This window comes from Ceratotherium simum, chromosome 31 (assembly GCF_057802395.1).
Source record: "Ceratotherium simum simum isolate JZ-2026a chromosome 31, ASM5780239v1, whole genome shotgun sequence".
Classification (NCBI taxonomy): Eukaryota; Metazoa; Chordata; class Mammalia; order Perissodactyla; family Rhinocerotidae; genus Ceratotherium; species Ceratotherium simum.
This window is the reverse complement of record NC_141930.1, coordinates 13515963-13543202: the sequence shown is the minus strand read 5'-3', so window position 1 is coordinate 13543202 and position 27240 is coordinate 13515963. Positions and strand designations below refer to the sequence as shown.

General features: G+C 37.7%; 1 protein-coding gene and 1 pseudogene across 14 annotated transcripts in view; both read right to left on the bottom strand.

Moving 5' to 3' along the window:
• The window catches only part of STAU2 (staufen double-stranded RNA binding protein 2), a 392065-nt gene that overhangs the window by 250033 nt on the left and 114792 nt on the right, over window positions 1-27240 (bottom strand). For 10 of the 14 annotated variants that reach the window (XM_087420424.1, XM_004436284.3, XM_087420425.1 and 7 more), the window contains 2 exons: window positions 19230-19389; window positions 8304-8439 (listed from right to left, as the gene is read on the bottom strand). In XM_087420424.1, the coding sequence (XP_087276550.1) occupies window positions 8304-8439; window positions 19230-19389 (296 nt within the window). Of the gene's footprint in view, window positions 1-8303; window positions 8440-19087; window positions 19156-19229; window positions 19390-21172; window positions 21340-25398; window positions 25440-25549; window positions 25637-27240 lie in introns of those variants that run through there. The other 4 variants (XM_087420421.1, XM_087420420.1, XM_087420427.1 and 1 more) reach the window with 4 other exon arrangements.
• On the bottom strand, window positions 14228-14511 carry LOC147913025 (signal recognition particle RNA; annotated as a pseudogene).

Genomic DNA, 27240 nt, shown 5'->3' with positions numbered 1-27240 from the left:
ATCTCCCTGGCTCTCTGATTCCCCGGCTTCATATTCCAGTTCATTCTCCCTCATCTTTCCTTTGGTAACTGATTCAAATTCTCTTCTCTGGCTTATGAGAGTTTTAAAAGACAATGTACTTTTAATGTTTCTTTATTGTGGGTTTAGATTTATTTCCCCCAAAGGAAAAACATCCCTAACTTAATTAATGTAGTCCTATGTGAAAATACTAAAAGTTTGTCTCATAGCCTTTCAGTTGTACGTCTACTCTATAAAGTGATATCCTCATGAAGATATATCATTTTGAAGAGAAATATCATTTTAAAAATCATTTATACATTCCATGTATAAACCATATGATAAAAGAGAAAAGAATATATTCCCTAAACCAAGGGATGTAATATACAAAAGGCAAAATTATATGTAACTATTAGAATGAATTCCTGCTTTTCACCACTTCACATTTATTTCATTTATCCAAGAGGCTTTAAAGTTGTGTACTTCACTGACTTTTTCCTTTTAGGTTGAACCATTTGAAACTGACATATTTACAGGGCAAAGAAAGGTCAAATACTGGTGATTTTGTACGGTTTAACCTCTCATTTATCAGTTAACCACCGGTCTTGGAATACTAACCAAAGTGAGCTCACCCAGTCTATATGTTGTTTTATCAGTACACAAGCACCATCTGGTGGCAGAAAGCAAAACTGTAGGTTTATACTTTTTCATACCACTACTGCTACAAATATATTCAGTTTCTCAACTGTTCTACTTTCTAACATGCTTTTTAAAGGGCATTACAAGCTGGTGAAGAGTGCTTAGACTGACAGTTTGAACAAGTTCAAAATAAACAGTACACCAACATCACAATAATTAGTAGCTAGTCATTAGCCTATATAACACAAACTTTGAAATATAATAAAGAAGCTATTTCATAAACTAAAATCTTGGTTATTTCTAGTTTTACTTTTATGTAATATAATGAAAAAAATCAGTTCAGATACTTTAAAAAACTCGTTTCACCCTATCAAATTTCCACTGATAGCCACAGCTGTCCATAAAGTTCTATGAGTCTCACAGATTTATTTCCCATGGCAATAGGAGGAGACCACGAAGCCTCACCTGGCTCTGCCCATAGGAACATGTAACTTCTCGGCAAAATAATACAAACTCTTTCCTTGTTTAATTTGCTATGACTCATACCCACACATTAACAGAAAACAACCTTACTGACCTAAACAAGTGATTGGACCAGGAATCAGATACATTAGCCAAAATACCGTCTTGACATAAAATAGATCAACTGGGGGTGGGGGGGGCAGGGGCGTGTGTGTGTGTGTGTGCGCGCGTGCGCGTGCGCTAGGCACAGGTGTATGCAATGAAAATGTTCCAAATTAAATGATGACAAACCAATATAACCAAAACCTCATGGGAAGGAAGTATAAATCCTAGATGAACGAAGAATAGATGGGTCGCTCAAACTTAGGTTGTATCCTAAACAATGACATTTTCTGCAAGATGTATTACACATCCCCACTCTGGAAGCTCGAGACTCTGAAGTTTCTCTTCGCATACGTACTTCCAACAAACCCTCAAGTCCAAAGATAATCTTCACATACTCTTCGCTGAGGCGTTAAACAGTGATAAAATGGACTCCTCCTAAACATCTCATAGGCAATTCAACATCAACATAGTCAAAACTGAATTCGTCGGGGCTGGCCCTGTGGCCAAGTCTTAAAGTTCCGTGTGCTCCGCTTCGGCTGCCTGCATTCATGGGTTCAGATCCCAGGTATGGACCTACTCCACTCATCAGCCATGCTGTGTAATTTGTATGTCCCACATACAAATTAGAGGAAGACTGGCACAGATGTTAGCTAAGGGCTAATCTTCCTCAAGCAAAAAAAAGAGGAAGATTGGCAACGGATGTTAGCTCAGGGTGAATGTTCCTCACCAAAAAAACAAAAAACAATTTCTCATCTTTCCAAAGATCTCCTCCAACTCCTCTCATTGTGAACAATATTACTAGAGATTTAGACATGTGAAAGTTACCCTTAACACACCCCATCCAACCAATCCCCAAGTGCTACCAAGTCTACCTTCTAAATATCTAGAGACTATCCCCTCATCTCCATCTTCACTGGTGCAGGCTCTCATCACGTTAAGCCTGAATTACAACAACGTCCTTGTGATTCATCTTTCTCACTTGAATTTTAAGCCTATCCGAACTATTTTCCACATACTGCCAAAGCAATATTCCTAAAACAGATATCCAATTATTTTATGCCTCAGTTTAAAACACCTCAGCTCCCAACCATCTTCAGGATAAAATCTAAACCTCTCAGCATGCCACTTGAGGACATCCAGACCAGCACCCTGCCTGACCTTCGGTCTTTTCATTCCAGACATACCAAATTGCTTGCAAGTCCATGAATTAACTAAACTTCTCAGGATTCCTTGCCATTGTTCTCAAAATCTAGATTGCTTTCCTTACCTTCCTTACCCCACTAATGCCTAGTTAACTTGAAGATTCAGTTCAAGTGTGAATTCCTTCTGGGAGGCTTCTTTAATTCCCCAGTCTGAGTGAGGCGCTTATGCTCAGTGTTTCCACAGCACCATATGGACACATCTATCACTCTGTTACTGTTTTTTTCATGGTCTTCCTCTTCTAGTAGACTCAGAGTCTACTAGACTGTCTTTCATCAAGGTATCTACTCTAACAACATGCGGCAAACAGTAGGCATTCGATAAATGTTTGCTAAATGAGTAAGACCTCACACAAGTCCTTTCATTTGGTATTATCATCTGTATATTATCTAAGGGAGGTTCAGTGCCTTACCCAAGATCACATAGCTAAAAGCATCACAACTAGGATTTGAACCAAATGTTCTGACTGTAACAGAAATGATTTTCTCTCAGAATCTTTGCCTTTGGGGAACCATTCTATAAAATAATCGTGCTTTACATAGCAGTTTGGATGGGACTAAATCCTGTTTCTCTAGGGTGGGGACAAACTCAATCTTGGCCAATTAAAGTATCCCTCCACCCCAAATCCAGTCTCAATGACAAAATTTGGGACGGACATTCTACTCAAAGTTTTTCTTGGGACTTTTCTAAGAACTACCAGAAACAAAAACAAAAACTTGTTCTTTCTCTACAACTAGAAGTCTAAGGACCACGTAACATATGAGGTATAGCAAATGGAAGTGAGCTTCTTTGAATATAAAGTCAAGCAGAGGAAAAATAAGAGCTAGAAAGAGAGAAATGGAAAATTAGGAAAAATAACACTACAGCCCTACATGCAACCATGCCTAAAGATCACCCCAAGAGGCCTCCCAGCTACACAGAGCAAAAATTCCCATTTGCACATAATCTAGTGGGAGTTGTGGCCCTTGGGCAATCTGCATCAGCAGACCCGCGGGCTTTCTGGCCATCAGCCAAGCAATGATGCTTCTTTTATCTGTGAATACACACAACTGATAAACTATCCGTAGGAGGCCTGATTTCAGCCATGCTATTCCTTGAGATAAAGTATATAATTTTTTATAACAAAAATGGGAGAACAAAGGCATAAAATGCTCTCCAATCTTTACATCCTGCACTTTGTCTTATAAATTTTTGTATGCTTTCAACTTCGTAACTGTTAGTGAACAGTGCCCCAAACGAGAAGAGAATCTATGTAACTGGATGTACTCATTAAGGGAGGCAGCTACTGCAGAAGCCAGATCATCCCCACCGAGTTTGCTCTTGGATAAACCTCTTCTTCTCCAGCCACCATAAAACGAGGCATGGGCGAAAGGCCTTGTTATCAGTTCCTCTTTAGGCCTTTGAAGGAGTTCAAGTGGAGCCACCTCATCAGAAAAGAACAGATAAAACAACAGCATGAGCAATATCTAATTATTACTTAATATTATTTTAAGTAGAAAATGGAAGGACCTTTTCAAAAATCCCTCTAAATGGTATCCGTTTCTTAGACTTCTTAACTTTTCATTCTTTGCCTTATTAAGAAGCTACTGATTCATCTGGAGTCTGACAAGGAGAAGAGTCTCCTCTGATCTTTGGCTCCAAATTCCCTGTAACACATTCAGGTGTTGTCATCTGCAAATTAAGGTCATACGTGAAATCATAATTTTAATAGCCTAATGAGTAACAGCAAGGTTTGCCCTTTTGTGAGAAGAGAGCTTGTAAGTTGACACACGGCTTGGCAGCTTACCAGTACTTCCCTATTTTCTCTTTACCCTTTTTGTGATTTGCAGAAAATTCTAAAGACTCTCCAAAAATCTGAAGGGAAAGTCCACTTTATCCATTAAATAGGAATGGCCTAAGGCACAACCCTTTTGAGAAGTCATAAATAAAATTCTTGTACCCCTCAAGACAACCACGGAATTAGATCTTGAAACTACAAATTGCCAACAAAGGAAAAAATGTCAACAGTCTTAACCAAAAATCTGAAACAAAAAAAATCAAACACACACAAAAAATCAAAACACATACCAACTCCTGTCCCCCTTGGTTCACTCTGTTGCTGCCACACCGCCTCCCGGTCGAGGCATCAACACGCCAGGCGCACTCCTGCTTCATGGGCTTTGCACTTGCTCTGGCCTCTGCCTGGAATGCTCTCCCCCTCTCTCATGACGCGCACACTGCTTATGCCCTCTCTTCCTTTAGGTCTTTATCAAAAGTCACCTTCTCAGCGAGTAGCCACCTCTTACTGACTGACTGCCTCCCCTACGAGAAGGTGAGCTCCATGAGGACAGAGATTACTGTCTGATTTTTCATTGCTTTAGCACCAGACATCTTTCATTTAAAAGTAATAAATTCACTAATCAAAACTCTAGCAAAATTTCAATACCGGACTTTGGATATCAAAATATAATAAACATTTAAATATAGTATCCTCCTGAGTCTATTCATTATAGTACATTAAAAGTGAAATATATTGCAAGTAAAAAATAGACAAGGTGTTCCTGACTCGGGTGACCAAACATCTCTATCGTGCTTAAGAGGGCAAACAGTTTTATTTATACTAGCTAAACTCAGGATGAGAAGAAAGGCAATGGGTCTGTTATACAGGAAAAGAGAAAGCAAAGCAACTATAAGAGAAATGTGATATCCCTCTTGCCCCCTATGTGGTACTGACACCAGGTTGAGAGCTGGTAAGCCTAAAACTGGATGCTCCACGGTAAGAAGAGAAGATGCTACAGGAGAGGAGGGGAAAGGAACAACATCCCAGGCAGCCCAGGGCAGCTAAGGCATTAGTCCAAGACCGCAAGGGGCAGATGGTAGATACTCTCTGGAAGCATTACCTGAGGGGAAAAAATGGACTACAAGTCACCAACTGCCAGTTTCCACAGAGCAGGCAAGAGAGGTGTCAGTTATCTCGTGGACAAGGGTCATCACCACAAAGACCAGAGGAGCCAGAGGACAATATGCGACACCCATACAGAGGTGAGGGCCCCTCCCTTCATACCAGGGCAGTAGAGTCAACTCCCCCAGGCACACTGGGAGGAAAGGGTGAGGGGCAGAAGTCTAAGAGACTGCAGGCTTTTCTTAGAGAACCTGAGCAATAACATTTAATAGAGATTTTATTTATTTATTTTTTCCCCCAAAGCCCCAGTAGATAGTTGTATGTCATAGCTGCACATCCTTCCAGTTGCTGTATGTGGGACTCGGCCCCAGGATGAACGGAGAAGTGGTGCCTCAGTGCGCACCCGGGATCCAAACCCGGGCCGCCAGCATCGGCGCGTGCACTTAACCACCAAGCCACAGGGCCGGCCCTGAGCAATAACATTTAAATGAACCATTTACACTTTGAATAGGACTAAGTTTTAAATGGTAATTTTTCCTCTACCAAGCAAGACATCAAAAAGTATCAGATTACCTATAGACTAAATAAATATATTCTCCTCACATTTGAATTGTAATGTCAGTAAATATACAAAATGATTTTAAAAGCATCAGCATCCCAACACTAGAAGAAACGATAATTATGTGACTATGTGATGCAACAGAGGTATTAACTAACACTACAACGGCAGCCATATGGCAACCATATTGCAACATAAATGTATCAAAGCAATATGTTGTACACTTTAAACTTAAACAATGTCATATGTCAATTATATCTCAATAAAAAAACATTTTCTTAAAGCATCAGCAAATATATGATCACATGTGAGAAAGAATTTCTTAGGCATAAAAGCAGTGGAAGATATCACAAAAAAAAAATTAACAGATTAGACCACATAACATTTAAAACTGTAGTACATTAAAAAGAAACACAAAACTAAAAGCCAATTTTTTTGTGTGTGTGAGGAAGCTCGACCCTGAGCTAATACCTGTCAATCCTCCCCTTTTGGCTGAGGAAGAGTGGCCCTGGGCTAACATCTGTGCCCATCTTCCTCCACTTTATATGGGACGCCGCCACAGCATGGCCTGACAAGCCGTGCGCCAGTGCGCGCCCGGGATCCGAACCGCCGAACCCCGGGCCGCCGCAGCAGAGTGCGCGCACTTAACCGCTTGCGCCACCGGGCTGGCCCCAGAAAAGCCAATTTTTTAAAAGCAGGAAAATTAAACAAATAAAATAGACAATGCTAATACCCTCAACACATAAACATTTGAAGACTGGTCAAGGAATGCAGTAAAATTTAGCAAATTAAAATAGAGAAATCAAAAAGGACAAGCAACTAATAAATGCTTGAAAAACTGTTTGGCCTCACAATAAGTAATCAATAAACCAAAATTTTAAAACATTCCACTTTTTAACTATCAAACAAGACAATGTGTTTTAAATTCGGTGTTGTCAGAATGGTATGGAATATACTATAAGAAATTAGTACCAACTTTAATGTAACTAGACAATACATTATTCTTTTTAATCCAATATTCCCTTTATAGTAATTTTAAGGAAATAATCAGTGATATGAACTAAAATTTGAACATAAAGACTGTTTACTGCAACATTATTTATAATTGTCCAAAAAAAAGGGAAACAACCTAGATGATCAAAAACAGGCATATTTTGTTTATAGACTAATGAAGTATTCCTTGCTTACACCTATTTATATACTTGTAAAGTACACCCTGGCCATATGAAGCATTATATAGCCAGCAAAAATATTTTTCAAAGGTTAAAGATATGAAAAATGATAAGTATATTAAGTGAAAAGAGGGCACAATATTGCACATACAAAATGAATAAATTATCATCTATTCATACAAAGGAACATTATTTGGCAATAAAAACGGCAAAACCCAGATACAGGCAACATGGAGGAATCTCAAAAAACAAAAGCAAACAAAACAAGAATACCATTATACAAAGTGAAAAAAGCCAGACACAAAAGACTAAATACTTAATGAGTCTATTTATATGAAGATCATTGGCAGGCAAAACCAATCTATGGTGATAGAAAGAGGTTATTTCTGGAGGAGGAGTATCAGGTGCAAATAGGGTTGAGGAAACTCTCAGGGGTGATGGAAACACACTGGATCTTGATTGGGGTAGTGATCACATGAGGATATACATATGTAAAGGTCATCAAGTAAAGTATAAATACAGATACACATAAATAAAGTAATAAAATAAAGTCATTGAGATGTACATTTAAGATTTGTGCATTTTACCCTTCATACATTATACCTGCATTAAGGACTACGAAATTGCATACAAAGGATAACTTCAAATTGGTTAAATATATTTATATACAAAGAATAAAAAGAATGTAAAGTACATCAAAATATTAAAAGTGTTTAATTCTGGGATTGCAAATTATATTTTCTCTTTAACTTTCTGCATTTTCCACATTCTCTATAATGAGTTATACGGTTTTTACAAATGATCAGAAAAAAAACTACACTTTTTTTTTTACTTCTGCCAGGTTTTTGAAGAAAATTCTGTTACATTTGTTAACTATCACAAAATTATGCAATGTGCAGAAGACTTAGTAAATTTTTCCAACAAATTTCCTATAAGTTACAAACACTCATGTTTGCAATGTATTAGGACAAATTAAGAAAAAAACTAATGAGGCTAAGCATCTGCTTGGTGAGGAAATGAGCAAGTCACCTGGAAAGTAAGCACTATCATGGGAAACAATTTTAAAACGTGGTCCTGCCTGCGACAAATACAGGGCTCTCATGACCCAATAAAACCAGTTATTGTTTTTAATTTATCACTTTATTCCTTGTGAGCCTGATTTATCTCAATTCCATACAAAATGCCTGAAGTGAATTTTCTTTACAATGAAAATACTCTGAGTTTCAGAAACTTTTACAATATGCATAAAATAATAAATAAGGACAAAAACCAAAGAAGACATACAAACCTCTGATTGTACATGCCCCGAAAGTTGTAATTGGCTCTGTAATTTGGGAAGGGCTTTGGATCTAACGGCCTGTAGATGGCAGGCTCTCCCCTTTTCATAGCAAGCCCATTCAGCTCCACGGTTGGAGTTATACTACCTGTTTAAAAAAGATAAAGGCACACAAGTGAAATATTTCCACAATACATCATGCAAGCTACATTTACATTACTTATAATTTCCATGGAAAAAGGTGGGAGTGGATGGTCCATCTGTATGATTTTCTAAGGGGGGTGCAGCACAAACAAACTACATAAACAGGAAAATCATTTCTCATGAAATCTCCTTGGGGTTTTTGCAACATTTTCTGTACATTAATGACCAAAAATTCAACTTTACAGTCATTTTAAACAAGTAGTACTTTAAAACAAGGCAAACACGAGATTCACAGATTGCTTAGCTTGGATATTATAACAAAAGCAATGAACTTTACTTAACCCAGAAAGCTTATAATTATTTAGTCATTAAAAACATTATCCTCTGTGAATATTTTTATGTATGTTTGGTAACCAGGCAACTAAAATTAGCAATGAATAAGGGTCATTGGTAATTCTTGGACTTACCTAATGCAAATAAATTTTGAGTTTTTTCAATGACCCAATAACAGGACAAAGTAAATATAACTAATGTTTACTGTAGATAATCTTTAAAGATACATACTAAAATATTTATGGATGAAGTGATATATGTGAGGTTTGTTTCAAAACAATTCAGAGGAGAGACAGATGAGAAACAAGCTTGGCTGCCATGTGTGGAACCTGTTGACGCTGGTGATGGGTACAGGGACATTCACTATCTCATTCTCTCTACTTTTGTAAAGGTTTGAAAACTTCCATAATAAATAACACACAATGTAAAATTATTACATCAAGTTATTTAAAGTACCAAAGGAGGTTATTTAATAAAGCATATGTATATATGTTCCATATCACAAATCACCAAAACGAATCTAAAGCTTTTACACAAAGTAAAATTTATTTTCTTTTTTTTTTTTTTTTTTTTTTAAAGATTTTATTTATTTATTCATTTTCTTCCCCCCAAAGCCCCAGCAGATAGTTGTGTGTCGTAGGTTCACATCCTTCTAGTTGCTGTACGTGGGACCCGGCCCCGCGCTGGACGGAGAAGTGGTGCCCCGGGGCGCGCCCAGGATCCGAACCCGGGCCGCCAGCATCAGAGCGCGCGCACTTGACCGCTAAGCCACGGAGCCGGCCCTAAAATTTATTTTCAATGTAAACTCTGTACTATTTCATTCGAATTGTGCCTTCTGCACCATACATTTAAGACTCCAGTCATCACGCACAAAAACGCGTCCACTTATTGCAGCAGACAAATCCGAGCTGGCAGCCAGTAGCAGCCAGGGGGTAGGGGAGCCTGACGCAAATGCACAACTGGCAGCCAGGTCATAAGCAAGGCATCAGGAGTCAATAAACTGCTCACTTATATCTCATTTCTGAAGAATTCTTGTGAAACCACGGAAGAATATAACAAGAACAGGAACTAAACCGAGGTTAAGAAGAAGGGAAAAATAAAGGAGGCAGCGGAAAAGAAAAAGATAAGAAAAACAGCAAAGAAAAGTTAACATTGAATAGTAAGTCCAATTAGTCCAAATCCCTAATTTAATAAATACACTCAGGGTAGAGGAAGAGAAAGGCAAACATACAGGGATTCTCTTTTCTTTCTTTCTCTTTTACAGTATTTTACTGAGGTATAATAAGTAAAGTGCACAGACCGTAAGAACACAGTTCCCTGAATTATTACAGATGTAAACACTCACGTGACCACCACTCAGACCAAGATATGAACATTTCCGCTACCCAGAAAGTTCCTTCACGGCTTTTCCAGGCAATACCCACCTCCCCAACTTACCTATTCTGACTTCTATAACCATAAATTAGTTTTGTCTGTTCTTCAAATCTGAATATGTATTATTTTGTCTTGCTTCTTTCACTCCACATAATGATTTTGTTGAATATATCAGTATTTCAAACTTCTTTATCACTGAATAGTATTCCACTGAATGAATATACCAGTTTATCTATTCTGCTGTTGATGGGACATTTGGGTTGTTTCCAGTTTGGGACAATTAAGTTAAAGCCACCTTGAACACTTTTTAATAAGTCTTTTAGCAGACACAGACACTTATTTCTTCTGGGTATACTCATTTGGGTAAATATCTAGTAGTGGAATTGCTAGGTCATAAAGTAGGTTTATGTTTAACTTTATTAGAAATTGCCTAACAGTTTTCCAAAGACTTTTTTAACACCAAAGAGCAACCTATGCCTTTAAAAGTTTAAACTTTTCTTATTTCATAAAGATTTCAGTTTAATAATTAACACGTTAATCAGTTATAAGATTTATGTCATTTTGAATTCTACTTTGCAATAATCATACACACACAAATAGCAGAAAGTTCAAATGGAAAAAAGAGTAAAGAAAAAAAAGCTTGAAAGACTTCATCCTTTAAGTATGGTAACAAACAGGAAACTAATGTGTTTGCAAATCACAGTGACGTGATTTTAATGCACTGGTAGGATACAATATGTCTGCCACAAACACCAAAATTGGAATTTAAATTAGGTAAAAGCATTGTATTCACATCATTTAAATAAATAAATAATCTCATATAAAGTCCTCATTTGAAAGTAAGGCTACAGTATATTTTTGTCATAGAAATGCTAGAAACTGGTCTTTGTGAATGGGAGTAGAAGAGCACCAGAAAAGCACAAACTATGCTGAGGTGGTTTCAACTCTTTTAGAGCAAAGTATCTCCATCTGCTTCATAAAGAACTAGACTGACATCTCCACTTACACAGTCTCTACTCACACGGTAATGCTTTCACAGAAAACATTGGAAGGATAACTTCACACTATGAGATACCTTCAGGTAATGCTAAGTATCAGCGTTTTCAGCATGTGCGAGTTGGACTCAGGTTGCATAAAGATAATCATTACAGAGGAATCCTCATGTATTACATGGCTACAAAGTTGACACTGTACACACATAATCAGTTTTTAGTGGTTTTTAGATATATTAAAGAAAATTTCTACATTTATCAGTGATAAACATAGGAAGTCTAATTAATTAGATATACAAACGTACACAGCAACAATTGTGGATTCCTATTACGTGACAGGTGAAAGAAAAATGCCACAACTAGTTTTCAAGGAGCAACATATTACTAACACTTGAGGAAATAGCTTTGTAGGAAGTTAGAATAGTCCCCGGAACATAGTAGTCACTCAATAAATATTCGTTGAAAGAATGAATTGATTATCAATCAAGTAGGGCTCCCTGGAGAAACAGCTGGCCCCACGGTCTGGGCAACGAAAATACAAGATGGCCTAGGAACGTTTTATTGTGCCAGAAAGTAAGAATTGCTCAAAGAATGACGAGGAAACATCAGAAGGACACAGGAGTCGACTTGAAGGGGCCATACCATGGGCCAAATCTGGGACAAGTTGAGAATCAAAATAAATGATCGATTATAAGCCTCTAAGTAAAATAGGAATCTAAGAGTCTATAGTGACATAAATAAACCAACAAACAAACAAAAACACGAGGGGGAAGAGAAAGCTCTTGGGTAGAATACCAACTAACAAATCTAAAAGGAATACCGGAATTAAAAGATCATCCTTTGGGAGAGAATAAATTACTGTTGTTTCAAGCCACACTCTCAAAAAAATCACTCTTTGGCAATCTTCAGAGTAATAATTGATTCAGACAAGAATCATCAATGGATGCCAAATCTGGTGGGCGAAAGAAAATTTGATGAGGAACAAAATGTTTATACAGTCTCAAAATATCTTTTCAAAAAATACTTATTATTTACTTACTATTTAATAATAAAACACATTTATTAACTTTACAACAGAGAAACCTGGCAGACATACTCCTCACCAAGTGACAGAAGTCATCACTAATAAGACAAATCAATATTGGTATCTCCTGATATGTAACACTGAGATTAGCCCAGGTCGCTTCTGCAATATTCATGCTAAAAATGCATAAATCATGAGGAAACACCAGAAAAACTTAGTTGAAGGGCATTCTACAAACGATGTGGCCTGTATTCTTCAAAAATGTCATGGTCGGGCCGGCCCCATGGCTTAGCGGTTAAGTGCACACACTCCGCTACTGGCGGCTCAGGTTCGATCCCCGGCACGCACCTACGCACCGCTTCTCTGGCCATGCTGAGGCTGCGTCCCACATACAGCAACTAGAAGGATGTGCAACTATGACATACAACTATCTACCGGGGCTTTGGGGGGAAAAAAAAAAGGAGAAAGATTGGCAATAGACGTTAGCTCAGAGCCGGTCTTCCTCAGCAAAAAGAGGAGGATTAGCATGGATGTTAGCTCAGGGCTGATCTTCCTCACAAAAAAAAAAAAAAAATGTCATGGTCATACAAGACAAGGAAGACTGAGGAACTGATGGAGACTGCAGTCAAATGAAGAGAAATACATACATGATCCTGATTAGATCCTGGACCTACAAAGGGCACTACTGGGACAATCAATGAAATCTGAACGGAGTTTGTGGATTACACAGTAATACCGGACCAACGTGAACTTCCTGCCAGGAGAGTGTCCATGTCCTCAGGAAATACACATTGAAGGCGTAATGGGATGTCATGTCCACAGCTTATTCTCAAATAGTCCGGAAACGTTAACAATTGGGGGATCTGGGTGAAAGGTACATGGGAGCTCTACATACTCTTTCTACAAACTTTATATAAATCTGAAATTATTTCCAAAAAGAGTTAAAAAAATAAAATAAAAGGAAGGAGAAAACAAAATAGTTCTATGATATATTCTTTTTTTTTTTTTTAAAGATTTTATTTATTTTACTTTTTCCTCCCAAAGCCCCAGTAGATAGTTGTATGTCATAGCTGCACATCCTTCTAGTTGCTGTATGTGGGACTCAGCCTCAGGATGGACGGAGAAGTGGTGCCTCGATGCACACCCGGGATCCGAACCCGGGCCACCAGCATTGCAGCGCGTGCACTTAACCACCAAGCCACAGGGCCGGCCCTCTATGATATATTCTTAATTAACTGGGAGACTAAGCATGCTGGAAATGAATTTAACTCCTCTCCGGGGTATAACTACTATTTAAGACCACTCTATTCGTATGAAATCAGGACTAAACTCTCTTCTCCTCTGCAGTGTAGATAAAAATGGATTATCTTAATAAATGGTGCTGAGGTAACTGAATGTCTATATATTAAACAGAAGAAGAAAAATCTTGAACCCAAAACTCACATCATACATAAACCTCAATTCTTAACAGATTATAGCTTTAAATTTAAAAGATAAAATAACAAAGCTTCTAAAAATAATATGAGGTTATCTTCATGACTTTTGTGGGAGACAAAAATGTCTTAAATAGTACACAGAAAAGCACTAATCTTAAGGGAAAAGACTAATATATTAGACTTCATTAAAATAAAGAATTTTTGTTCACCAAAATGCACCATTAGGAGTATGGAAAGATATTTGCAATACACATATCTGACAAAAGACAACTGGCATGCTACAACAAGAAAAGATCCTAATGCCAACAGGCATACGAAAAGGTGCTCACCTTCATTAGTTATTAAGGAAATGCAAATTAAAACCACAATGAATTACTACTGTACCACCAGAAGAATAGCTAAAAATTTTGAAAGCTGAAGATACCATACGGTGACAGTGATGTGGAGAGCTCTCACACACTGCCAGTAGGAGGGGAAAACGATATTGTTTGACATTATATATTATGTATGTATTTATTATGTATGTACTTTTTTTTAAGTATGAACTTGGAAAAGGGCAAATTTTTACTTACCTTTCCTCCCTCCCTCCCTTATTTATTTAGACACAGGATATCCTAAATCAGGGAGGGGCAAAAGAGACGGGGTCTGGGTATGTTGTCCCAACGGGAGTGCAGTGGCTATTCACAAGCCCAGTCCCACCACTGATGAGCACGGAGTTTTGACCAGCTCTGTTTCCGACCTGGGCCGGTTCACCCCTCCTTAGGCAACCTGGCGGTCCCCGGCTCTCAGGAGGTCACTATTTGATGCCAAACTTAGCACAGATACCAGATAGTGCACTACAGCCCAGAACTCCTGGGCTCAAGCGATCCTCCTGCCTCAGCCTCACGAGTAGCTGGGGCTACAGGCAAGCACCACCTGTATGTACTATGAAAGATTTTATTTTTTTTATTTTTTATTTTTTTATTTTTTTTTGTGTGAGGAAGATCAGCCCTGAGCTAACATCCATGCCAATCCTTCTCTTTTTTTGCTGAGGAAGACCGGCCCTGAGCTAACACCTATTGCCAATCCTCCTCCTTTTTTTTTCCTTTTTCTCCCCAAAGCCCCAGTAGATAGTTATATGTCATAGCTGCACATCCTTCTAGTTGCTGTATGTGGGACGCCGCCTCAGCATGGCCGGAGAAGCGGTGCATCAGTGCGCGCCTGGGATCTGAACCCAGGCTGCCAGCAGCAGAGCGCGCGCACTTAACCGCTAAGCCAAGGGGCCAGCCCCCGACCTGTATGTACTATGAATGAGTTTTTTTTTGGCCATCCTGACCCTTTTATTGTTCAAATTAAAAAATAAAAGAAACTTAAATACAATGGTGAACATAGAGGACAAAAGAGAATAATAAAATCTAACGTTGAATTAAACAGTGAGCTGAATGTTTGGGTCTCCAAATTGGGTAACCCAAAATCACTTAAAAATGGGTATGTTCACAGTTAACAGTAACTGGCTTATAGGTAAGAGAATGGTCGAAGTTGTTTCAGTTGAACTTCCAGGGAAATTTCCCAAGAACATCCTTTAATTGTTGCTGACATTCACTATTCAATCTGGCCAAAAGTGTGTTGATTTCTTTATTGCATCTAATTGATGCCTGAATAGCTCTCTTATCTTTCCCAACAGATCCAGGAATAGAAGGTTGTGATGCAAAAACAGCAGCTAAGACACCTCTCTTTGCATGCATAACCTATCAGCCAACAATTCCAATCCTAGGTACATCCCTGACAGAAATGTATACATACAAGAATGTTCACAGCAGTATTATTTCTAATAGCCCAAACAACCCAAATGTCCAATGCATAAGTAAATTATGGTATACTCATGCAATGGAATACTATATAGCAATGAAATACTATACAGTCAAACACAACACAGATGAATCTCATAAACATAACACGGAGAAAAACAAGCTATCACACAAGAGTAGAGTGTATGATCCCAACAAGCAGGCACAACAAATCTAAGACAGAATAGTGGTTTCCTTCGGGGTTGTTTAACCACAAGGAGGAGGCATAAGGGAGATTTCTGAGGCACTGGTTAAGCCTGTGGTACAGGTAAAGAGTTCACCGTGCAGGGGCCGGCCCCGTGGCGTATTGGTTAAGTCCAGCATGCTCCACTTCGGCAGCCCAGGTTCACAGGTTCGGATCCTGGGCGTGGACCTACACCACTCGTCAGCCATGCAGTGGCAGCGAGCCACATACAAAATAGAGGACGACTGGCACAGATGTTAGCTCAGGGTGAATCTTCCTTACCAAAAAAAAAAAAAAAAAAAAGAATTCACGGTGCAAAATCCATCAAGGCTCTACAATTATAACTTCTGCACTTGCCGGCACATAATATTATACTCTATTTTAAAAGTTTACTCCTGGGGCCGGCCCCGTGGCTTAGCGGTTAAACGCGCGTACTCCACTACTGGCGGCCCGGGCTTGGATCTGGGCGCACACCGATGCACTGCTTGTCCAGCCATGCTGAGGCCGCGTCCCACATACAGCAACTAGCAGGATGTGCAACTACGACATACAGCTGTCTACTGGGGCTTTGGGGGGAAAAAGCGGGGAAAAAAAAAAAAGGAGGAGGATTGGCAATAGATGTTAGCCCAGGGCCAGTCTTCCTCAGCAAAAAGAGGAGGATTGGCATGGATGTTAGCTCAGGGCTTATCTTCCTCACCAAAAAAATAAAAAATAAAAAAATAAAAAATAAGTTTACTCCCCAAATCTATTCATTCTCTCAGCTCACTACAACATCCAATGGTGGAAACTCATCTCCACTGGCCTTTCACACTTCCTCCCGTTTCCTTCCTCTGATTCCTCTGGCTAATCTCCTGCTATCATCCTCTACAGTGGGCTTCTCAGGGGTCAGCACACACTGCTCTTGCTCACACCACATGCCCTGAGAGCTCGTTCACTACCATGGCTTCAACCACTGGATCAGCAACTCTGTCCCGTTCCATTCCAACCACCACGCCAATCCTCTCGCAGAGGAGGGGCATGTGCTACTCACTGCACATGAGTTTCTTTTCTTCTTTCTTCACCCGTAAACTATGGCAATGGTTTCCTAAATGATTTTGCTGTAAGTATTTGCCACCTTCCATTTCACATGTCAGTGAATTTCCTAAATTAAATTTCCTAATTAAACACATTAATATTAATCACATTAATTAAACATAATTAACACATTAATTAAACACATTAATTAATAAATATTAATCCCAAAACCTGTAGGTAAAATGTAATATAAAGCTGGCATTCAAGTCCACCACAATCCACTCCCTAACTACACGTCCAGTCTTATCTCTGACTAGTCACTTATCTGCTCTAATTAGAAACCATCTACAAAAAATCTTTTTTGGCAAACCCACTGTCCAGATTCCTATTTCAATGCCTTTCCTCATAGTATTCTCTCAGCCTAGAAGCTTCTTTCCTTTCCTTTATACCTGCCCATTCTCCATTCAACATCCATATTTTACCTCAACTACTTCAGTCCATGTTTATCATTACTTACAATACTTATGGCTGTTATTATTCACTTTGTACTTAATCTTTACCATTGAGTTATGTGTTTTATGTATACAATTGTAAAATCCTCACAGAAAAGGACAATGTTTTATATCTCAGATATATAAAATCACAAGGTTAATAAAAAGAGGTAATGGTATAGTACTAATAATCAGCCAGTAATCTGAAGAGATTTTTTTAATTTTTTTTTTTGGTGAGGAAGATTGGCCCTGAGCTAACATCCGTTGCCAATCTTCCTCTTTTTGCTTGACGAAGATTGTCCCTGAGTTAACATCTGTACCAATCTTCCTCTATTTTTTGTATAAAGGACGCCGCCACAGCATGGCTAGACAAGCAGGGTGTAGGTCTGCGCCCAGGATCCGAACCTGTGGACCCTGGGGCCGCTGAGGCAGAGCACGCAAACTTAACCACCACGCCGTCGGCCGGCCACTGAAGAGATGTTTAAAAATTAAAAAAGTATGGGCCAGCCCCGAGGCATAGCAGTTAAGTGCGTGCGCTCCACTACTAAAAAAGTAGACAGCCTCTTACCAAATCCAAACTGCACAGAATAAGTTTTTATTTATTGTTATAATATTTTGGCTTATTTAAGCCTACTTAGTAAATACTGGAATCAGCTGAACAGAAGAAAAAGAACTAGTAATAGCAAAGTCATGGAGCTCTGGAAAGAGCAGTCCTTGAAAGAGTAGACTATGTCTCCTAGCAAATGCCACATGAGAAAGTAAGACGTGTCTGACTTGATTATGAGCATAAGCACGTGGACTGTAATTAAATAGATTACAGAGTCCTGCTGGCAGGCAAAACGTCTTTTTTTACCCCCATCACAAAAATACCTAAAGCAATATTGGTCAGAAGGTAACCAATCAAATTAATAAGTTAATGAATGAGTAAACAGATGTAGGGCTGGTACTAAACTTATGGATTATTATTACCTTGTTATGAATTCACGCAGTATGTCCAATACAGGTTTGCCTCTTCCCAATAGATAAATGGACATATAATGTGGTTGGTATTGTATGCAATCAGAACAACTATTCAAAATTATTCTTAGGAGCTTACAATTAAAACACGCATTTCCTTAGCAGTATATTACACACAGGTGGTTTTTTTGGATTTGGGGTTTCTTAATAAACTTCATACAAATGTTCTAAATTTAAATAGTGCTATCAACAGTTTCTACACCAACGAACAAATAATAAGATGCTTAGGGCTAATTTTATATTAAACTAAAATAAAGAATAACTATTTTTGATTATTAAATCATATATATTTAAAAAGAGAAATTGATCATTTCTATCTTTACTTTAGAAAAAAACTCAGTCATATTTTCTAGTTCTTTGTATTCAAATGTCTTTTTGCCAATATTTAAAAGGTGCATTAGGGCTGGCCCCGTGGCTTATCGGTTGGGTGCACGCACTCCGCTACTGGCGGCCCGGGCTCGGGTTCCGGGCACACACCAACGCGCCGCTTCTCTGGTCATGCTGAGGCCGCGTCCCACATAGAGCAACTAGAAGGGTGTGCAGCTATGACATACAGCTATCTACTGGGGCTTTGGGGGGGAAAATAAATAAAGTTAAAAAAAAAAAAAAAAAGTGCATTAAAAATAATGCACCTTTAGGGGCCGGCCCAGTGGTGCAAGCAGTTAAGTGCACGCGTTCTGCTGCGACGGCCAGGGTTCGCCAGTTTGGATCCCGGGTGCGCACCGACGCACCGCTTGTCAAGACATGCTGTGCCGGCGTCCCATATAAACTAGAGGAAGATGGGCATGGATGTTAGCCCAGGGCCAGTCTTCCTCAGCAAAGAAAAGAGGAGGATGGGCAGATGTTAGCTCAGGGCCAATCTTCCTCACACACAAAAAAAATCATAATAATAATGCACCTTTAGAGTATCCATTAAAGCAAAGTTTTAAAATAATTACAATTTCCTTCTTCATTCTCTCACCTTCAGTTATCATTCAGCTGTCTTTTTTCTGTGCGTTATTAATACGTGTTGACTATGCGACTGGCCTGCTGTAAAGGAGAATACAGAGAATAGCACATACAGAGCACAACGCCGCAACCAAGGAACTGAGTTAGTGCCATACCTGGGTTATTATTAACATGACTTCTGGGTGGTTTCTGCACTGGTTTGGGAAGGGGCGATTCAGCCAAAGCCTTATTAGCAACAGCTTGCTGGGCCTTCTTTATACTGCTCCCTTCGGACTCCCACGTCTGCTCACCAAGACTCAGCTGCACTGAGAACATCTTGGAAAAACATAAAGAGACAAAACATGAAAATTTTTCAGGAAACAAAATGCGTCCTCTGAGAGAAAAACAGATACACTATAGGATCAAAATGTTAGAGCCAGAGGTAACCTTACAAATCATTTGCAACAAAAATCTTATTCTACTTAGTGAAAGAATTTTAAGAGATTGTGCCAAATTGTGTACTATCCTATCCAAGTGCAGCTTTAAGTGTACATTTTGGGTAGAATAAATCAAGAAGAAATTACTTCCCTAAATAGAATCATATTGTTAATGTCATTCAAACAGTCCTCAAAAGAGTACAGTACAAACAGAAGAGAAACTGTAAGAGAATCCAAAAGGCCCTGTCTTGGTAACACTTTTATAAAATCTAATCTCTTTAACTTTATACTTAGCACAGTCTAGTCAATGAGTCAGGCAATCCTATTAAATATTATGTCATCAAGAAACTCTCAATCCTCCACCACCAACATTTAACCAGTCACCAAATTCTGTCAACTTTAACCTCACAAATATTTCTCCAATCTCTCTCCTCTCTCTGCCAGTGACACTGCTGCATTGGATCCAGTCTTTCATCATCTTTAGCTTAAACATAATCATCTCCCAACTGACTGCGGCTAAAACTGTCTCTCTAAAGCTCAGATCCAATCGCATCACCCCAACCAGCGCCAGGTTAAACATCTTTGATTGCTCCCGCTCTACCATGGCACAAAAGTCCTACCTGTCCATCTTCATCTCACACCAGCCCTTCCCCCTGCACGCCCTAACATTCCATTCACACCTTATTTCCATAGGAGCCCCAAAACCGATTGTTCACCTTCAAAATTTAGGATCAAGTTACAGCATACACACACAATCCACTGTTTTACTCCACAGATAGCTTACTACTTTGTAGGAATACAAAGTATTAACATAAAAATACTATTAATTTCAAAGAAATAAATGTGTCTTTGCAGGAGGGAGATCAGGTGGAAAATACCTTAACCAAGTGATTCAAGTTAGCATCACTGATAATCATACAAATCGACATCATATGCCTCCTGATATGATCCAATGACAAGTATGGACTATTTTTGGCCAAGATGTTTAACCTGAATCTAATCACAGGGAAACAATCAGACATTCTAGATTATGGTATATTCTGTAAAACAACTGGCATAAACTCTTCAAAAACATCAATGTCGTGAAAGGAAAAAACAAAACAAAAGAATGCAGGGGGCTGTTCTAGATTAAAGGACACTAAAGAGACATGAAAAGACATAATAAATTACAATGTATGATCCTTGACTGGATTTGTACTGGGAAGTATAAAGGGCATTTAGAGAACTAATGGGGAAATTTGACTATGGACTATATATCAAATAATATGTTCAGTCAAGGTTAAATTTCTTGGATGATGGTAGTATTGTGGTTATGTAGAAGAACGTCTTTGGTCTTATAAGACAGATATATAAATATTCAAGGGTGAAATACCATGATAGTTAAAATTTATTTTCAAATTGTTCAGGGAAAAAGTATATGTCTATATAGAAGGAGCAAGAAATAAAGTAAATGTAGCAAATAAATTAATCATTAGTAAATCTGAAAGATATATGAGTATTTATCGTACTTCTCGTTCAATTTTTTCTGTAGGTTTTCAATTTTTCAAAACACAGAGTTGGAAAATACTTACAATCACGTGAAATTCAAAATATATACATATCTATTTAAAGTGATTAATTTTTCTTTTATTCTGATTCAGTTTAAAATATATACCCCCAAAACATATCTTGAATACATTTACCTGATTTTAAGATGATTTTTCAATGACGAGCTCTTTTGTTTTTCATATCATAGTATTTAACAAAGAACTTTGCCACAAAGAACATCATGTCCTCCACTCTCCTCCAAATCAGTTCATACTCCAGAAAGTTCCATCAATTATTCTTCCATTAAGTTAGATTCAAAACCTCAATAGCGTCTTTGTCCATCCTTGCCTTCTGAAGACATTTAACAATATCTCAAAACTTTTCGCCGTAATTTCTATTATCACCACCTAGTCTACAGCCCCTATAAACTCAGACTCAGAATACTTCATTTACCCCGTCTCTAATTCTTTCCTGCCTCCTAATCTTCCAGATGTCACCATTTTCCCGGTCTTACAGGCCATACACCTTTGATTGGTCTTCCTTTTCTCTTCCATTTCTCTCTCCATTCTCTCCTGCATCCAATTATCAAACTATTGACTCAACTTCAAAAATGTTTGTCAGATCTGGCCTCCTCTCTTTATACTCTTTGTCAGTGTCTTAGTGAAGAATATCAATATCTTTCCCCACAACTACTACACGACCATCCTAACATCATTCCCTTAACATAAGACTTTCCCATTCAAACTATCCTGCTCACCACCATCAACATGAACATTCTATAAAATACAAATGTATCCAAGTCAATCCTTTGCTTTTCTGAAACCTCTCTTAAGAATCCCACTACAGTGTACACCTAAAACCACTACAATGTTAGATATATATCAATTATATTTCAATAAAACTAGAGAAAAAAATAATCCCACTACATAATAATTTAATAATTTCAAGCAGGAATCCTGGGACACTGTTTATGAGTTTAAGTCATAGTTTCACCATTTACTGAGTGTGTGTTAGGGAAGTTACTTATTCTTTCTCTGAGTTTTCTTACTTTGTTAGTGAAATGGGGCTAATAAGAACATAGGATGGTTGTGAAAATTAAAACAAAATGGTGTAAATGCCTCCATTTGAAAGGTAGAGACTGTCAAGCTAGATAAAAAAGCAAAATCCAACTACAAGCTACCTAGGTAATATACTTCAACTACAAAGACACATAGTTTAAAAGCAATGGGAAAGAAAAAATATATCAGGCTAAGATAAATCAATGAAAAGTCAGAAATGGCTATATTAATATCAGACAAAGTAGATTTCAGAGCAAAGACCATTACCAGTGATAACAAAGGTCATTTCATAAAGATAAGGGGGCCAATCAATCAATAACAATCCTAAATATTTAGGCAACTAATAACACAGCTTCAAAATATATGAGGCAAAAACTAATAGAACTGCAAAGAAAAATAGAAAAATCCACAATTAAAGTCAGAGATTCAATACCCTTTCTCAATAACTGATATAACAATTACTAAGCAGATGATCACAAAAAATATAGTAGACTTGAACAACACTATAAACCAACATAACTTGATTGACATTTTTAGAACACTCCACTCAAAAAGAACAAAATATACATTTGTTCTCAATTTCTCACAAAAGATTTACCAAGATAGACAATATTCTGGGCCACAAAACAAGTCTCAATAAATTCAAAGGATTCAAGTGATGCAAAGTATGTTCTCCGACCATAATTGAATTAAGCTAGAAACTAATAACAGAAAGATCTCTGGAAAATCTCCAAATATTCGGAAACTAAATAACACATTTCTAAATAACTCATGGGTAAAAGAAGAAATCAAAAGGGAAATTAGAAAGTATTTTAAATTGAATGAAAATGAAAACACTACATCTCAGAAGATGACACTAAGACAGTACTAAGGGGAAATTTCTAGCACTAAATGCCTTTACTAGAAAAGAGGTAAGGTCTCAAATACCTTAACTTCAGTTTCAATCTTAAAGTAGAAAAAGAAGAGCAAATCAAATCTGAGGTAAAGAGGAAAAAAGAAAGTAATAAAGGTAAAAGCAAACATTAACGAAATAGAAAATAGAAAAATAAAGAAAAAAGAAAATCAGTAAAACCAAAAGCTGTTCTTTGCAAAGATCAATAAAATTGGCAAACCTCTAGCCAGACTAATCACGAGAAAAAAGAAGACGCATATTACCAATACCAGGAATGAGAGTGGTGACATCACTACAGATTCTTAAAGTATTAAAAAGATAACAAGGGAGGGCTGGCCCCGTGGCTTAGCGGTTAAGTGCGCACGCTCTGCTGCTGGCGGCCCGGGTTCGGATCCCGGGCGTGCACCAACGCACCGCTTCTTGGCCATGCTGAGGCCGCGTCCCACATACAGCAACTAGAAGGACGTGCAACTATGACGTACAACTATCTACTGGGGCTTTGGGGGGGAAATAAATAAATAAATAATATTAAAAAAAAAAGATAACAAGGGAATATTTTTGAACAACTTTATGCCAGTAAACTCAGTAACTTAAGTTCCTTGCAAGACACAAACTACTAAAGCTCTTTCAAGAAGAAATAGGTAACCTGAACAGCCCTAAATATGTTAAAGAAATTGAATCGGTAGTTAAAAACCTTTCCACAAAGAAAACTCCAGGCCCAGATGGTTTTAATGATAAACTCTACCAAATATTTAAGGAAGAAATGATACCAATTTACACAGACTCTTCCCAAAAATTGAAGAATAAGGAACACTCCCCAACTTATTCTATGATGCCAGCATTACCTTGATACCAAATCCAGAGTAAGATACTACTAGGGAAAACAAAATAAAACTACAGACCAATATCTCTCATAAAGATAAATGTAAAAATCCTTAACAAAATACTAACAAATGGAATCCATCAATATAGAAATGAGATAATACATTATAACTAAGTGTTTTATCCCAAGAATGCAAGGACTGATTCTACAATTGAGAATCTATCAATGTAATTCACAATATAAAGAGATTAAAAACAGAAAAACCATATCACCATCTCAATCAATGAAGAACCACATGACAAAAATCAACATCTATTCATGTTAAAAACTCTCAGCAAAAGATAAGTAGAAAGAAAGTGCCTCAACCTGATAAAAGGCATCTACAATAAAAGCTACATCTAACATCACAAGTAATGGGGAAAAGCTGAATGACTGCCCGTAAGTTTGGGAACAAGTTAAAGATGTCTGCTCTCACCACTTCTATTCAACATTGCACTGTAAGTTTTAGCCAATGCCATCAGGCAAGAAAAATAAATAAAAGGCACTCAGATTGGAAAGTAAGATTTAAAACTGTCTTTATTCACAAATGGCATGTGGAATACCCAACAGAATCTTAAGGAAAAAAAAGCTACTAGAACTGATAAGTAAGTTTAACAAGACTGCAGGATACCAGACCAATATACAAAAAGGAGTGTATTTTTATACACTAGCAATGATCAATAAAAACAATTAGAAATTGAAATTTAAAAATCAATACTACTTACAATAGCATCAAAAATATTAAATACTTAGGGATAAACCTAAAGATGGGAAATACCTGTTCATTGAAAATTACAAAATATTGCTAAGAGAAATTAAAGAATATTTAAATAAATGAGAGATACACTTTGCTCATGGGTTAGAAGACTCAATTTTTCTAACATGTTAATTTTCCCCAATTTGAGCTATAGATTCGTGGGAGTTCTATTCAAAATCCCAGCAGGGTGCTTCATAGAATGGACAAGCTGACTTTAAAATTCATATGAAAATGCAAAGGATGTAGAATAACCAAAATAATTCTGAAAAAGAAGGACAAAATCAGAAGGCCACTATTACCAAATTTCAAGAATTACAGAGTAATCAAAACAGCACAGCATTTGCACAAAGACAGGAAAACAGACCACAGATCAGAACAGAGTCCAGAAGTAAAAAAACATATATGAACAGCTGATTTCTGACAAAGGTGCAAAGGTGATGCAGCGGAGAAGGTTAGTCTCTTCATCAACTGGACATCCGTATGCAAAAAATAAATAAACCTCATTCCGTATATCACATCACATAGAAAAATTAACTCGAAATGGCAATTAGACCTAAATGTAAAACCTAAAACTATAAAACTTCTAGAAGAAAACACAGGAGAAAATCTTACAACCTTTGATGAGGGAAAGATTTCTTAGGTATGACATCAAAAGCTCAATCTATAAAAGAACAAATGGATACACTGGAATTCATCAAAATTAACCGCTGCTCTTCAAAAGACACTGTTAAAAAAAGAAAAGATAAGCCACAGACTAGGAGGAAATATTTGCCAAGCATATATCTAATAAAGGACTTGTGTCCAGAACATACGCAGAGTAACGTCCCAGAAGACGGCAGAGTAGGAAGCTCCGGTGCAGGAACAGTGCCCATCACACAGCAAATACGCAAGAGATATTTTACCAAGGATTTTTTTTTAAATCCTATATACTACTAACAAGCAATGATAAAATTATCTGCGTACCTCCATCATTAACATAATTGCCAAGAATTTATAAATCATCATTCCAGTATACCACACTAGAACAGGTAATTGTATTTCTCAAATTAGAGATGAGAACACTGAGACTCTAAGTTAGTTGCTCAAGGCCACACAAGCTGGATAGCGTAGGGCAAAGATTAAGCCTGGCAAATCTAGCAAGGATAAAAAAAAAAAAAGAGACTACTTGGCTTCAAGGCCACTGGGTAATGCTGCCTCCCTCAGTGATATCTATTCCAAAGTAAACTTTCTCAAAGTGTAGCTTTCTTAACACTTAGTCATGCCTACTGAAAATTTATCAAAATAGGGAAATAAAGGAAGAGGAGAAAACACCATTTTATGTTATTCATGGCTCTCTTCCTTATACTCTACATTATAACAGTCTTCTTTTGAAATTTGTCATAGAAAAAATAAACAACTGTATTTAGGTACCTAGGAGATACAGCAATATCATAATAACTCACATCAATACAAGGTATAACAAATTACTTCAGAGTTCAATTAAAAAGTCAGCTGAAAAACAAAAGGGGGCAAGAGAAACACTGAAATAATTATTTTTTATTTAATTGTCACATATGAAAAGTTGCCCAGATTCTGTTAAGACTCAATGGAGAAAAGAGGAAAGCGCATAAACATAAGGTAGGTCACTACTTCCCATCAAGAAGTATGTATGAGAAGCCAATTCCACATCAACCTGAAGACATTAACCTCTATCCTGTGTTTCTCAACTCTGGATGCACATTTGAGTCATCTGAGAGCTTAAAAAGAAGTCCTGATGTCTGGGCCTCACCTAAGACCAATTAACTTAGAATTTCTGGGGATAAGACTCTGGCATAAGTATCTTTTAAAACTCCCCTGGTGATCCCAATGAACAGCCAAGGTTGAGAACCACTACTGTAAGCATATTTATACAAACATATATATATAAATTGCCATATAATTGGCTAATGTCCCAAGAAAATTAACGAGTTGGAACTTGGTTAAAATTTTTCGTGCCAGAGATAATTATTTATTTAAACTAAAATACATTTTATGTCTCACTTAAAACCACTGGTAGACATGCATGAATGAAAATGACTTTTGTGGAAGCAAAAGGCATCCAGACTTAGCCAATTAATATTAACATTAATTATTAATTAATATTAGATATTATAACATAATATAACATAAATATTATCCTTCATTAAATAATATGCTAATTATTCTAATACTATTTTAAAATATGAGCTGCAGGCTAACTGGGGTGGTCTATAACCAAAGTACCCAGAGCAGTAGGCATAGGTTGGCCAAAGGGATCTCCAAATCTCCTTAGAACCCAAGGGAATCCTGGGACTGTCTAGAAATAAGAATGCGGACCACAGTGGGTCTACGAGACACACTCTGGTCCACTTTCACCACAACAAACCTGGTCCACTAGAAGGGGAAATTGATGACGTAGAAGAAAGGGAGGGGAGGAAAAGGAAAGCTGATAGAATAGGTGACAGGGGATGAGATCTAGTACAGAAATAGAGGGGATGACCTCTACAGGCAGTTCATCCATAATTCAGAACGGAAGGCAGAGATCGGATTTAAGTTGGGACTTTGCCAGGCTAGTACTAACCAAGAGGGGCAAGAGAGCTGAGGGTACATATAAGGCACATGGAATTTAAGCTGGATAAGGAACCATGTAAGGACTA